Source organism: Colossoma macropomum, unplaced genomic scaffold (assembly GCF_904425465.1).
Source record: "Colossoma macropomum unplaced genomic scaffold, Colossoma_macropomum, whole genome shotgun sequence".
In the NCBI taxonomy this organism is placed as follows: Eukaryota; Metazoa; Chordata; class Actinopteri; order Characiformes; family Serrasalmidae; genus Colossoma; species Colossoma macropomum.
Genome location: NW_023494800.1, coordinates 4,816,606 through 4,831,053, shown reverse-complemented (window position 1 = coordinate 4,831,053; position 14,448 = coordinate 4,816,606). Strand labels below are relative to the sequence as shown.

Genomic DNA, 14,448 nt, shown 5'->3' with positions numbered 1-14,448 from the left:
CAGGAGAAGGAAAAAACCTACTTTACTTTTAATGTAAGTCAATGGAACCAGACTTTTATCCAAGTCATTTTGGGTCGTTTCTTTTGGTCCATTCATCATGAAATTAACAGATAATGTAAAGGACAACAGGCATTTTCAAATTTTGTTGAAAACCGGAAAATGACAAAAATGGAGATATGAGGTTTTCTTCTGACAGCAGCGATATACAGCAACCACAAAACTATTAAACTATTCAGACAGTTCTGTTATACTTAACATGTATTATGAAATGCCTTTGTACACTTCTGAGTTCATGATCCCATTCATGAACACCAGCTCAGTGACATGACAAAGAAAAACAGCCGCAGACTCTGACATTTCCACCTTTACAGCAGCCTTAGTGCAGCCTGGTTGGAGTTCTTCACACAGAGTCCACCATCGGATTGATGAAGGGCTAAAAGCGGAATGAATATCATTTTGTTAAACATTTCACTAAATAACTTTAAAAAATAATATTATTATTATTATTATTATTATTATTATTATCATTAAGTGCTGTCGTTTCCAAAAGGGGAACCCATCCTCCTCTGGACGACACCGGATAGCAAACAGCATTAGTATAAAGTATTATAGTACAAAAACAGGGAAAACAGGTGAAGCAATGGTTAATTAGATAGTTTGAGTTTATGCAGCAGCAGCATCATCGGGAGGGTCATGATGGTGAGGTTTGCACAGAGATGTACAGCATGAAGCTCAATGGTGGTCAAGCCGGTCCAGAAGGCTGGCGAGCAGTGGCACCCAATCAAGGCAGAAGAAGCAACAGCATCAGATGCGCAGGATGGGCAGCTGTTCAACTCGGCAAAGAAGGGAAACACACAGAGAGTCAGTTCTGTAATGAGTGACTGATCACAGATTAGAGCATTAACAGAGCAGCAGAGACTCTGGCAGGTCTAGTTATTACAGCCTAACTAAAAGGGAGAAACCAGAAAGGTAACAGAGACATAAGGCTCTCTGAGATGTCAGCACCCCTCCACTCCACCGTCAGCAAACTTGAGTGAGCGTGTGAGAGCAGCGGGAAAAGTGTTTTTTGTTAAACACTTCATGAAGTAAAAGAACTTTTATAATAATAAAAACAACAACAACAACAACAATCATAATAATAATTATAATAATAATAGGGCCTCATGGTAGCACTGCTGCCTCACAGCAAGAAGGGCCTGTGTTTGATTCCCTGGCTGGGCAACCGGGGACCTTTCTGTGTGGGGTTTGCGTATCTGTGTGGGTTTCTTTCCTCAGTCCAAAGACATGCTGTCAGGTAAATTGGAGCTCGTCCAGGGTGTTCCTGCCTTTCGCCCAATGACTGCTGAGATACGCTTAGGAGGAAAAGCGGCAAAGAAGATGAATTTATAATAATAAGTGTTTATTAATAATAATAATAATAATAATGACATAACTTCCATCTTTTTTATTTCACCTGTTATTATTTGTCCATTGACATCCCTTATAGTAACCGACTCATGGCTGAAATTAAAACTTACCATTAAATTTAACCCTCTATTGCATGATGTTGCCTCAAGGCAACAAACATTTTCTTCACTTTACAATAACACTATACATATTTTGGGACTTGACAGGGTTAAGAATAAATGGCAGAGTTTGAGTAAGTCAGTAAACAAGCATGTATTTGGTCATACTATCTCATAGCGGGCACTTTTAAACCTCTTTTTAACATTCAGTATCATTTTTTTATTCATGCAAATTTGTAGAAATATTGTTTGTTGCCTAGAAGCAACACTGTGCGACAGTGGAATGGATTTAGCCAGTCACAAGCCAGGTCTCGCCACTTCAGGGTACACGGCTCTATATCATTTCATCCCATTGTCACACAATGTACACCAAAAGGACTCCTGCACACATTATTATTTAAAAAATGTTTTTGAATTCAATAATCAGGTCAATTTTATGCAAGAAATATATAGATATTTTTCAATTGCTCTCATAATGCGTGCAGTAGAGGGTTAATAAAAGGTTAAAGTGTCCAAATATTTTTGGTGGCCACTATATATCCTACATTGACAGTAAAACATCTGCTGATTGTATTTTCACGAATGTGGTCTGGGGTTGATCTGCTGCTCTGCTTGTTAGAGATGTTTACAGTCCTGCGGAGGAGAAAGAAAGGAGGTTTAAAGGGCTTCATACGTCACTACGTACAGTGCGTGCCCCACGTGCAGATGTTTACGTGTTACGTCGGCAGATGAAAACGGGGGGTTTATGTTTTTTAAGGGGGGAACAGGCCGATTATCTGACAACATGCGGCGTAACGGCGTATCAGAGCGCTACGGAGCTTTACTGGCCTTTATAAGACCGAAACCGCGCGCTCAGCGATTTGTTTTGAAGGATTTTTAGCTGCCAGGCTGAAGTTGGCTTTACGGAGTCGCGAAGGAATCGGTTCTTTTGAACAAGTTCGTTTCAGTGAATCCGTCCAACCGACTCACACGTTTTTTTTATTCAGTTTAACTCAAAATTATTTGCAGTTTTACGTCGATTACTGGATTTAGGATACAAGTAGTCTGAAAAAAAGATTAATCAGGGTAAATAAAGTTCACATTCTTAGCACTGCGAATCAATAGCATCGCATATGAAGACACTTTTTTTTTAAACTTCCTTTTATTATAGATGCAATTATTCATAACAATTACAACTACACACATCGCTACTACACTAAAAGGACAAATAAACAGCAGCAAAATAATCAAAAATAACACAAAGCGGAATACAATAAAATGAGTAAACAAACAATAATAAAAAATAATTTTAAAAAACGTGTCAATGTCAATAATTCAGACATTGAGGAATTCAAACGCTGCAGAAATGATTGAGGAAAGCACTGCTCTTCTCATCATTCATCATATTTAAGGATCCATTTCAAAACCATTTTCGGAATCAGATCCGCTCGTCATCCTATATAAGAGGATGAGAATAACGCTGACGTTGTGGATCAATGAATCGGTTCAAACGAGCTTTCCATTAGTTGAAACGAACGGCTCTAAGGAATCGGTTCGGTTAACTGAATCGAACTTTCCGGGGCTAAAAAGTGAAGGGAGGGGAGCGGGCTCTGCTGCTACGTCACGGCCAGCCGCGCGCTTGTAAACAAAATCCTCCCACGTGACGGGCGAGCAGCGCGAGTCCGCATTGTCCGTTAGAGCAGAGCAGCACAAAAGAGGCCCGAGCAGAAAAATAAATAAATAAAGCAAGAATACAGATTTAGAAACAACCGACAGCTACAAACAACCGGCGAGCAGGAAAGCCGTTAGCTGTCGGTATCACCAGGGCGAAGACGGCGCGAGGGAAGGAAGGATGAACGAGAAAGGAGAGTTTTGTAGTTCGGGAGGCGGCGAGGAGTCAGAGAGAGGTGTTTATCTCATCCGTCGGCTCCGTTCAGTTTAACCGAGCAGACCTTCGACCCAAAACACGGTCCGTTTTTAGCCTCCGAGGCTCGAGCGGAGGCGGAGGAGACGAGCCGAGCCGAGCCGAGTCGCGTTGTTTTGTTTCGGTTAGTTGGTTAGTTTTGTCGGCCGGGACAGAAGGAGCTGCTACAAAATATCGGTTAGCATTAGCTTTGAAGAGGAGAGGCAGCCGCACACGGAGAGCCGCGCGCATCCGTGACATGTCATTCGCGATGGAGGATTCTCTGGAGTCCGGTTGGGTTTCGGTTCGGCCGAACGTGTTCGACGAGAAAGAGAAGCACAAGTTCGTCTTCATCGTGGCCTGGAACGACGTGGAGGGCAAGTTCGCCATAACGTGCCACGACCGGACGGTGCAGAAGCGCACCGCCCTGCGGGACTCGCTCGCTGATGCTGCCGAGGAAGGCGAGTCGGCTCCGGCGGCCGCGGACGATGCAAGCCGGCGAAGCCCGCTCAAGGAGAGGAGGCCTGTGAAAAGCCCGGTGAAGGAGAAGGCTGAGGCGGCGAAAGCGGACAAGAGCAGGCCCGCGCGGAGTCCCAGTAAAGCAGCTGGGGTCGGGACTGGGACTGGAGACGCCGTCTCCGGGGACGTGGAGGTGGTGGAGCCGGTCAGCGGCGGTGGTTCTCCTCCGGTGGCGGCGGCGGACGACGCGGAGGACTCGGACGCGGGCCTGCGGGAGGACTTCAGCTGGGCCGGCCTGTTCTCCTTCCAGGACGTGCGGGCCGCTCACCTGCAGCTGTGCGCCGTCAACTCGGACCTGGAGCCCTGCCTGCCCGCCTTCCCCGAGGAGCCCTCGGCCGTGTGGTCCGTGCTCTTCGGCCACCCGCAGCTCACACAGAGGGAGATGGAGGCTCTTTGCTACCAGCTGCAGGTCTACCTGGGCCACGCGCTGGACACGTGCGGCTGGAAGATCCTCTCGCAGGTGTTGTTCGCCGACGGCGACGACTCGGAGGAGTACTATGAGAGTCTGAGCGAGCTGAGGCAGAAAGGCTATGAGGACGCGCTGCAGAGAGCCAAGAAGAGATTGCAGGAGGTGAGAAGGTTCACAAGTTACCCCTTTATTTTATGGGTGTTATGGAAAGAATGACCAGCTGTAGTCTTGTAGTCCACCAGCACTCGACCAGCTCGTGTTTTACCTTCATAACAGATCCAGAAAGGCTAGATTCCAGGGGAAGAAACCCAACTCTGGAGGTCCACCTACACTTTTCCTGCTCAAAAAAGACCCATTAATTATCTAATGATATGATTCCAGGGCTACACTCTTAAACAGATGGCTCTTCAAGGGTTCTTTAGCAAAAGGAATGGTTCTGTGTAGAACCATGAGTCCTATACAGAACCATTTCCTGCTTAAACGCTTCTTTAGATTGATGGAGAACGTGTTATACATGGTTTTATATAGAACTGTTTTGAAAATGGTTCTATATAGCACCGAAAAGGGCTCTTCTGTTGTTACAAGCATGACATTATAACAATAGTAGAACTCTTTTTGGTTTTATATGGGATCAGTTTTAAAAAGACTCTCTATAGAACATGTTCTCCATCAATCTGGAGAACCACTTAAGCATGAAATGGTTCTATATAGCGTGAAAAAGGGCTCTTCTATTGTTAGAAGCTTGACATGATAACAATAATAGAACCCCCTTTGGTGCTATATGGGACCAGTTTCAAAAAGACTCTATAGAACACGTTCTCCATCAATCTGAAGAACCACTTAAGCATGAAATGGTTCTACGTAGTACTCATAGTTCTGTGTGGAACCATGAATCCTGTATAGAACCATTTGATGCTTAAACTGTTCTTCGGTTTGATGGAGAATGTGTTCTTTGTTATACGTGGTTATATATATGTGTTATATATGGTTCTATATGGAACTTTTTTGGAAGTGGTTCTATATGGCACTAAAAAGGACTTTGTTATTGTTGACATCATAACAATAGAATAATGCTTTTTGATGCTATGTGGGACCATTTTCATGTGGGTTCTACATGTAACACATTCTCCATCAATCTGAAGAACCATTAAAGCATGAAATGGTTCTGTATAGAACTACACAGAACCAATCCCCTTACTAAAGAACACTTGAAGAACTTTTTAAGAGTGTGGAGTTGGGAAACAGTGCCTCAAACTATACGTTTAGCTCTTGGAAGTGAGTCTAATCCACTGTCAGGTTCTTTAACCACAAACTGCTTCTTTATCTCATGGAACGGCAGCCCAGCCCCAGTATTTGGGGTCCACCTGCACTTTTCCTGCTCTAACACCTTATTCAACCCAGGAAGGACTAGATAACTGGCTGGTGTGACTTTATGACTGGAGCTGGGAAACACTGCACTAGGTTTATTGAGTGTGATTAATGTGCCAGGAAAACTCAGAACAGCACCATAAACTGTCTTTTCATTTCCTGGAAATAAACCTAATGCACTGTTTTTCTGTCTTGGAGACACACCTGCACTTTGCCTGCTCTAACACACCTGGTTAAGCTCACAAAGAACTTTTGTGCGCATCATTAGATGGCTAAAACACAAAGATGTGGAGTGAAGGTGTTTCCCGGCTCCAGTTCTGCAGGCCCACCTGCCCGTACCCTGCCTTAACACGTGTTTCGGCTCACAGATGACTTGGATATGAGCTGATGATGCATCTCAGATGCTGAAAAAGTATAAAACCTTGCTGTGCAGGTGGACTGCAGGACTGGAGCTGTGAAACCAAGCGGAATCCGAGGTACATATGCTTTAGCCAAGTGCTGGTGCCAATTTGTTGTCCCTCTTGTGTTTAAAAATGCTTGTCATTGTTGGCAGTCCTGTCAGAGCATCTCTACGGATTGCGTTCCAAAACAGAGCTCAAGCATCTGCTATTAATACTTCATTGATTGATTTGCAAACCAAGAACTGCAGTGTCATGTTTGTGTCTTGGAAGATTGTCATATTGAAACTGCCTTCTGGTGCGTTAAGTCAGAAACTTGTATCCTCATGCTCATGCCAAACGCAGTGAAAACAGAGGGCATGTTTAATTGCACAGCGAACAAAGGCTTAATTTATAGCACACGGACTGCTGATGTGAAAAGTAGACACGCAGGACTCTTTCTGAGTGTCCACTAGAGCCGCACGCAGCTCTGAATATCGTTTTGTTCCCGAAAGCCCCTGAGCTGCCATCTGTTGACCTTTATCCCACTGAAATGTGATCTGCCCTGCTGTTGTCAGCGTTCGGCACTTGAGCGCATTGTAAAGTACGTGGGTATGATCAGCTGGTGCTACCGTTAGGCTAGAGTGAGCGTGGTCAGTGATGGAGACGATCTGCTCTGAGGACGGTTGGGTCGAAAGGCCTGTAAAGGAATCAAGCTATAATTAGCAAAGCCAAAGTTTGGCTTCCTGGTGAGGAATTTCTTTGCTGATTCATGTCGTGGAGCGATAATTCCAGATACTAAATAAACACACAGTGAGTTTGCGTTGGTTTTGGAAATTTGGTGAAAGAACGTATAACATTTTTTAACCTGTTTAACTCCGTGGAATCAACGGTGGTTGCAAAACGCACTTCGTCATATTCTTCACTTCTTAACTGTCATATTTCATGAGCTACATTCAAAAGGTGGGTGTCTCTTCAGGGATATGCACTGTAAAAAAAATATTTTTATTAAAAAAATACAAAGCGTCTAAGATTTTTGGCTTTCAGCAGTAAATTGTAAGCATATGGCATTATGTTTATGATCATAAAGCACATTTTCTGTTAATTTTGTGGGGAGCCACAAAAAAAAACACCAACACTTTACATTTATTTCATGCAGTTACTGAAAAATTTGTCTTAGGATTTGGGCATGTAAATTTAGATGGAAAAACCAAAATATACCCTTATTACAGTCAATCAGTCTGTCAGTCATTTGTTTATTTATACAGGTGGAAGGGTTAACCCTCTGAGACCAAGGTCTTATTTACAGTGGAGGCATGGAAAAACAAAGTGAAATGCAAAATAAAATAACATTTTAATTAGTGTACAAACAAGGAATCAAGCAATGATTAACAAAGCCAGAGTATAACTTCCTGGTGAGGAATTTCTTTGCTGATTCATGTTGTGGAATAATAAAGTGAGAAGTTTAGTTAAAGAGCATATTATTAAGACAAAAGTAGGGTTGTTATAGTCAATCAATCAATCATTTGTTTAACATTTGATAACCCTCTGAGACCAAGGTCTCATTTACAGTGGGGGGACATGAGAAACACAGTTAAAAGCAAAATAAAATAATATTTTAATTAATGTACATACATGTTTAAAACAAAACAAACTGGTTGTTTGTACAAAAATGCATTCGTGCAATGTTTAACAGCAGGTTTCATTAGTAAAAAACTAGTCAAAACTTTAGAAGTGGAACTCATCGTTCAAGGGTAGACTGGCTTGATGTAAAGGTGAAAGTCTTAAAACATGAACCTAAAATGACGAACACAGAGTGCACTTCTTAGGGCTTGAGCTGCACCCCATGTAGTGCACTATGTCAAATGAGAGACAGCCCAGCAGTCTGATTCCCCCCTCATATGTCTGGTCTCATTACACTGACTGATGCATCTCCAGCCTCAGTTTCCTTTGTGTGCAGTGGGAAACAGAAGTGGAGGATGTCTGCCACAAACCGCCGAGTTTCAGCTCGGTTTTGGCCTGTGTTTTATCATTTCCTCCGCATAGTTCGTACATCCTTTTCTCTCTTTCTCTCTCCGTCTCTTTCTCTCTTTCTTGCTCCCTGTATCTTTCAGTGCTGTTGTCATGTTTTTAGTGTGAGTCATTAGCCAGGGGCCGGCTCATTAGAACTTTACTTGACCCATGCGGTTCTGACCCCTCCGGCCACAGGGTGGAAACACACATTCACACAGTGGTTTAGTCATGATTCGGCTCCTTTAGGCTCTTAAGGAGGTTGACTTTGTTAAAACCGGCAATAAAATCATAAAAATCAGATTTTCTCATGACAGTCTTAAGTAGGTTACCTTCTCGTTTTCTTGGAAGTCTGGACAGTAAACAGTCCCAGCTTCTGAAGTCTTTTCAGTCCTGATTTCTTTTATACACTTAGCATTAGGTCATAATTCAATATAACACATTTTACGACACAACAAACATGTGAACTGCCTTAAGTTAATGTTTTGGTTTTCTGAGCATTTTGAGCAGTCAACATTATAATGAATGTGAATATATTAGCCTAGAGCTGAATATACGCTTATGAGCAGTGTGCTTTTCCTCCCTGCTGTCAATTTTGAGGTACAGAGGAAGCAGTATTTTCAGAATAGAGACAGGCTTATTACACTGTCTGCATTATTATCAGTACTAAACTGAAATACTTTATTTGCTCCAGCTTCCAGTGTCTACCAAGTTGAGAGGATTGATCTGATTGATCTCTTTTTTAACCTCTTATCGACCAGGTTATATTTCGGTTTTTCCATCTGAATTTACATGACCAAATCGTAAGGCAAATTATTCAGTAATTGCATGAAATAAATGTAAATTTTTATTTAATTGATTAATTTATTTTTTTGTAAAAGTTCACCTCAAATTAACAGAAAATGTGTTTTATGATCACACATGTTGCTATATGCTTACAGTTTACTGCTGAAAGCCAAAAACCTTAGACGCTTTTTGAATTTTTTTATAAAAATAATTTTTACAGAGCAGATCACTGAAGAGACGCCGTCTGTTTATAGTTTAAAGCCCAGATTTGTGGAAAAATGGGACGACTTTCAGTAGACAAAAAATAGTGAGTTCAGCTTCTTTTATTATAAGGGTTTAAAATTACATCACCCATCTATTTGGCTGGAAAGAAGACAGTTACAGCTCTCATACGACCCCCACCTTTTGAAAGTAGCTTATGAAATATGAAAGTTATGAAGAATATGACGAAGTGCGTTTTGGAACCACCGGTGGTCTCAAGGAGTTGAAGAGGTTAAAGAAGAAAAAAGGACTATGATTTGTTTTTCATGAGCTACTTGTAGCTATAGCCACGATGATGATCTATATGCAACCTTAATTATTAATGAGCTTTACTTTACTCAATGCAAAAGCTTTAACTACCTGTACATCTAGGCTTTCAGCGGAGTGTTGTTTGAAGAGCAGAGATGGCATGATTTGTGTAAGTTAATAATTCATCAGGCTGTCCTTGTCAATACAGCTCAGTCTGATTGGTTATTACACCTCTATTGCTCTATATTTGGCGTTTTGCCCTTCTGGAGTTGTTTTTATCGATAAAATCTAAGTGCTATATTACCATGGTGACCTTGTCTGACCCCAGGGGAGGCCATTATCTTGTGCCTAGGCTGAACAATACCAGTGACCAAAATACATACGCCTTCGCAGACATAAACACAAGCTAGTGCTCACCGTACTCTTTAATAAACAATGCAGAAAGAGGCAGGGGGAACACCGAATACAGACGCGGTGAAGGATAGTAAGAGAGTGAGCGCGCATTTGAGGTGGAATAGAAAAAAGGTGTGAAGGGAAAAAAGGGATATAAGGACTGAGAAGTAAAGAGCGAGAGTGATCATGCTGTAGGTGTGAAGAGAATCAAAGTTTAAAGGGTGTTTAAATCAACAAAGACAGGAAGCCATTGCGGCCGGTGTGAATGGTTTCCAGACAGGATGCCGTGACATAGAAAAGTCCTAAGTGTGTATTGGCCAGCTGTTGGTTCAGCCGGTGAAAATGGCCTGGTTGTCGTCATGCCTGCAGCTTGGATAAACAGATGCAGTAAGGGGTGGGTGACAGGGCAAGATCGGTGACTCTACCAAACAACAGTAATTGAGGAAGCAGGCTCACCACTGCTCTGAAAGGTAAAGCCTGATTTTTTCATACAGTGTTTTACAAGGACGCATGCGCCAGAGGTGAGAACAAGTCACTGAGTGGCAAGTAACAAGTAAGTCTCAAGTCTTGACATTTGAGTCCCGAGTCAAGTCCCAAGTCAAGACAGTCTCTCGAGTCTCTGTTCAAGTCCTGAGTCAGTACAGTGGAGTCTCAAGTGGAGTCTCAGGTCAATACAGGCAAGTCTCAAGTGAAGTCTCAAGTCAAGACAGTGGAGTCTCAAGTCAAGACAGTGGAGTCTTGGTTCAAGTCCTGAGTCTCAAGTCAAGACAGTCGAGTCCCGAGTCGATAGAGACAAGTCTCAAGTCCTAAACAAGTCGCTTTGCATTCTTCAGCTGATTTAAGGCCATTTCAACACTGATCACCAAAATAATGGTAATGGCAGCATGTTAGTTGTGTGTGGTTGTGTATTATTTTGGTATTAGTATTTTCTCCTTTTCTCCAAATAAAATGCAAAATCCATGGTACACAGATAACCATGACAGACATATTGGTGTACACAAAGAGTAGTGCAGCTTCACATGAGGACAAGTTTCAAAGTGCTATTAAATTTAATTTAAAAATGCTATATGAAGATCGGGGAGGCACGGTGGCGCAGTGGGTAGCACTGTCGCCTCACAGCAAGAAGGGCCTGGGTTCGATTCCTGGCCGGGTGACCAGGGTCCTTTCTGTGTGGAGTTTGCATGTTCTCCCCGTGTCTGTGTGGGTTTCTCCGGGTACTCTGGTTTCCTCCCACGTTCCAAAAACATGCAGTTAGGCCAATTGTGTGTGTGATTGTGTATGTCTGTCTGTCTGCCCTGCGATGGACTGGCGACCTGTCCAGGGTGTATCCTGCCTTCCGCCCAATGACAGCTGGGATAGGCTCCAGCACCCCACCGCGACCCATAAGGATAAGTGGTTTAGATGATGTATGTATATATGTATGTATATGAAGATCATTTTTGATGATTTTTGGGAAGATTGGGCGCATAGGATTGAAAATAAAAACTAGCTCAGCACTAAAACGAGCCGCTAGTAAAGTTAGACAACAACAGAAAGCAGAATGACCCAGCTTTGCTTGTTTCTAGCTTATGGAGGCGAACTTGAACTCTCACAGACGCCTCCCTATGTTTCTTCACTTTGGGTCATGAGTCTTTCCGAGTCATGAGGCTAAAGTCTTAGTCATTGGTGTTCAAGTCAAAGTCTTTCTCAGTTTTGTTGAGTCGTGTCTCAAGTCATCAAATTTGTGACTCGAGTTGGACTGGAGTCCACACCTTTGCCATGCACACGTTTACATTTGCCATCGAAGTCCCAATAAACAGAATGTGACATCCTCAGCATGAACGTCCAGCAGCTCCTTTGTTTTGAAATCGTCTACAAGGTACGGTGCTGTGACATTGTTCTCTCTCAAACTGAAAACCTGACTGTACAAACAAAAGCGTCTCAAAAACACGCTTTGTCGACCGCGCTGCATCGCTTTTTCGCAGTAGCAGCCGCTGCGCATGAAGGGCAGTTTCTTCACTACAGTGTATAAAACACACTCCTGTGGTGTTTTTCTCACGCAAAAAACTGAAACTTCAGTATCAGCTTCTGTTTACACATAAGCTGTCCCAGGAATTGTACTCTGGCATGTGCAGGTAAACTACTGCATCGGTTTTCACTGGAATTTCGATTCTGTCTTGCGTTCAGATTTTAACAATTGAAAAAGGCTTGAAATGACTGCTTGTTTGACACTGGCACTAGCCCATTAACTCATGTCCTGGACAGTGCACTATGTCAGTACGGGGCCTTTTGGGACTCCATCCCAGTGTACTGGAACATTTAATCTCACAACTTCACCGCTTCCTTTATGGCATCACCGGTCCTGTTCTCTGCTCTGGTTCTCGCGGGAACAGCCCCATTTGGAACATTCTGCCAGCTTCCGTCAGCTGTTGGTGTCAGAGTTTTCAGTGTGGGAAGTGGGGGGGAGAGCTGAGATTTCCCAGACTCCTCTGTGATTGCAGAATGACGGAGTGTGTCGAAGCTGGGTCAGATTGGCAGTAAAGTGCTGTCTTATCAGACACAGCTGGGACTGGCTGATAATATAAAATATGCAAAGGCCTTCACTGTGGCCTCCTCTGTTGTCACAGAGAAAGTTGGGCCATTTGAATATTCCAAGTGTTAGGATTCTTAAACACTTACTTATCACTTGAAAGAATTTATAGGAGACTGTTACAGTTCCCTCAGCCAAGGACCTGCTTTAGGTAATTCCTAGATGTGTGTGCGTGTGTGTGGAGTGGTCATATGTCAGATGGAAACTCCCAGTGTAAGTGAATCGGGCCTTGCTAATTAAAATAGAATTTGTGTCTGGGACTTTCGTCTCTGTCTGACTGTCAGGCTTTGTTTGAGGGCATGCTAAGATCACTGTGTGTTATACCTTTACAGATACTATTCTGGTTCTTCTTTCACCTGGCCTGCTGCACATAATTGGGCTAAGGCTGCTGTTGGGTATAAGCAGTGTTCTTGTAATTGCTTTCCTTTTGCATTATAGCGGATAGTGAAATGGGTAAGATGACGATCTTCCACCCTGCAGAAAGCCTGAATATGAGCTGCATGTTAGCACCAACTGTGTTACATTAGAGTTGAGTTAAACTCTGCAGGGAAAATAAGCTACGTTCACATTACAAGCCTCATTTCTCAAATCCGATTTTTTGCTCAAATCCGATCTCTCTGACACGACGGTTCACACTCGTTTAGGTAAGTGGTTCAAATTTGTCATTAATGTGACGAACCGGTGTCCTGAAATGACCCTCATGAGCACATCCTACTCAGTAACGTCACGTGAATGAATCACGTGCATCATCAGCACAAACTAACGAGCAGAATGAGCTTCGCTGAGAAGATAATTAACTCTGATCAGCTCTCAGCTTCATTATTAGAGCGAGACGAAGCAGAAAAAGGTGAGATGAGCTGCTTTTCCATCGTTTACAGGCTTTAACTTATGTTCGGCGCTGCTGCCATGGTAACGGTGAATGATGGCGCAGCAGAGAAAAAGCACATGAATTCCGATCTGAGTGTCACGTTAAGGTCACATGGCCACGAATGGAAAACGTATCCGATCTAGGACCGCATATGAAAGTGACTCAGGTCGGATTTGAAAAGATCAGATTTGCGTGGCCACACAGCCCTGAAACATCAGATCTGAGTCACATTAGGGCAAAAAATTGGATTTTGTGCCACTTCAACCTGGTAATGTGAACGTAGCTTTAGATGTCCCTGGAAATAGTCAGTTTGTTCATTTGTGGTCTATAGCATGTTATAAACAAGTCAAGACATAGCGTAGCTATAGCACTGTAATGTTCTTACATGGCTGTGTATTTAGCGTTGCACAGAGTAGTTATTTCAGTATTACATTATGCAGTGTTTCCCACAGATGGCAGCAGCGCCGAACATGAAGTTAAAGCCTGTAACCGGTGGAAAAGCAACACATCTCACCTGATCAGAGTTAATTATCTTCTCAGCGAAGCTCGTTCTGCTCGTTAGTTTGTGCTGATGATGCGCGTGATTCATTCACGTGACGTTACTGAGTAGGATGCGTGTATGCGGGTCATTTCAGGACGTCGGGTCATCACATTATGACAGATTTGAGTCACTTACCTAAACGAGTGTGAACCATCGTGTCACAGAGATCGGATTTGAGCAGTGAGGCCTGGAATGTGAACGTAGCCTTTCTCCTCAGTGGACGATGTGCCATGTGATACAGTAATCTCTACAGCGTGGCAACGTGCTCACGTTCAGTCACTCATGTTCAGGATTAGCAAAGCATAACATAACTCGCAAATACGAGCAAAACTGTTGCCTTTCACTGAATTGTTGGTCTGTGTTTTCTCCATCTTCCCATGATGAAATGTAATGAATACCTGAGTATTGTTTTGGTATTTGAGTACTGGCACCTTGACCAGTTAAGCCGTGCACATTCCTTCTCTGCAGAATAGCATTTTAAACTGGAAACTCGACGATATGGAATGAAATAGCATGGATAGATCAGTTGAGTGCTGTAGTTTTCATGTTTTTACAGGCTCTGAAAGAGTGAGGGAGATGTGAAATAGGGAATTCTGCTCTAGAGAATGCTGATGTCGGTGCTATGTTGCCTGCAGTGGTGCAGTTCATTTTAGACTGCTAAAGCAAACTGAGCTGCCCTTTCTCTACGGCCTGGCTGTGAGTTTGAGTGAG

General features: G+C 43.0%; 1 protein-coding gene across 1 annotated transcript in view; it reads left to right on the top strand.

Annotated features, from left to right (window-relative positions):
• The first annotated feature begins 2,804 nt into the window (after positions 1 to 2,804).
• jmy (junction mediating and regulatory protein, p53 cofactor) overlaps positions 2,805 to 14,448 on the top strand; it is a 54,607-nt gene continuing 42,963 nt past the window's right edge. The window contains exon 1 of the mRNA XM_036587742.1: positions 2,805 to 4,477. Within this exon, the coding sequence (XP_036443635.1) occupies positions 3,647 to 4,477 (831 nt within the window). The 5' untranslated portion in view covers positions 2,805 to 3,646. The remainder of the gene's footprint in view (positions 4,478 to 14,448) is intronic.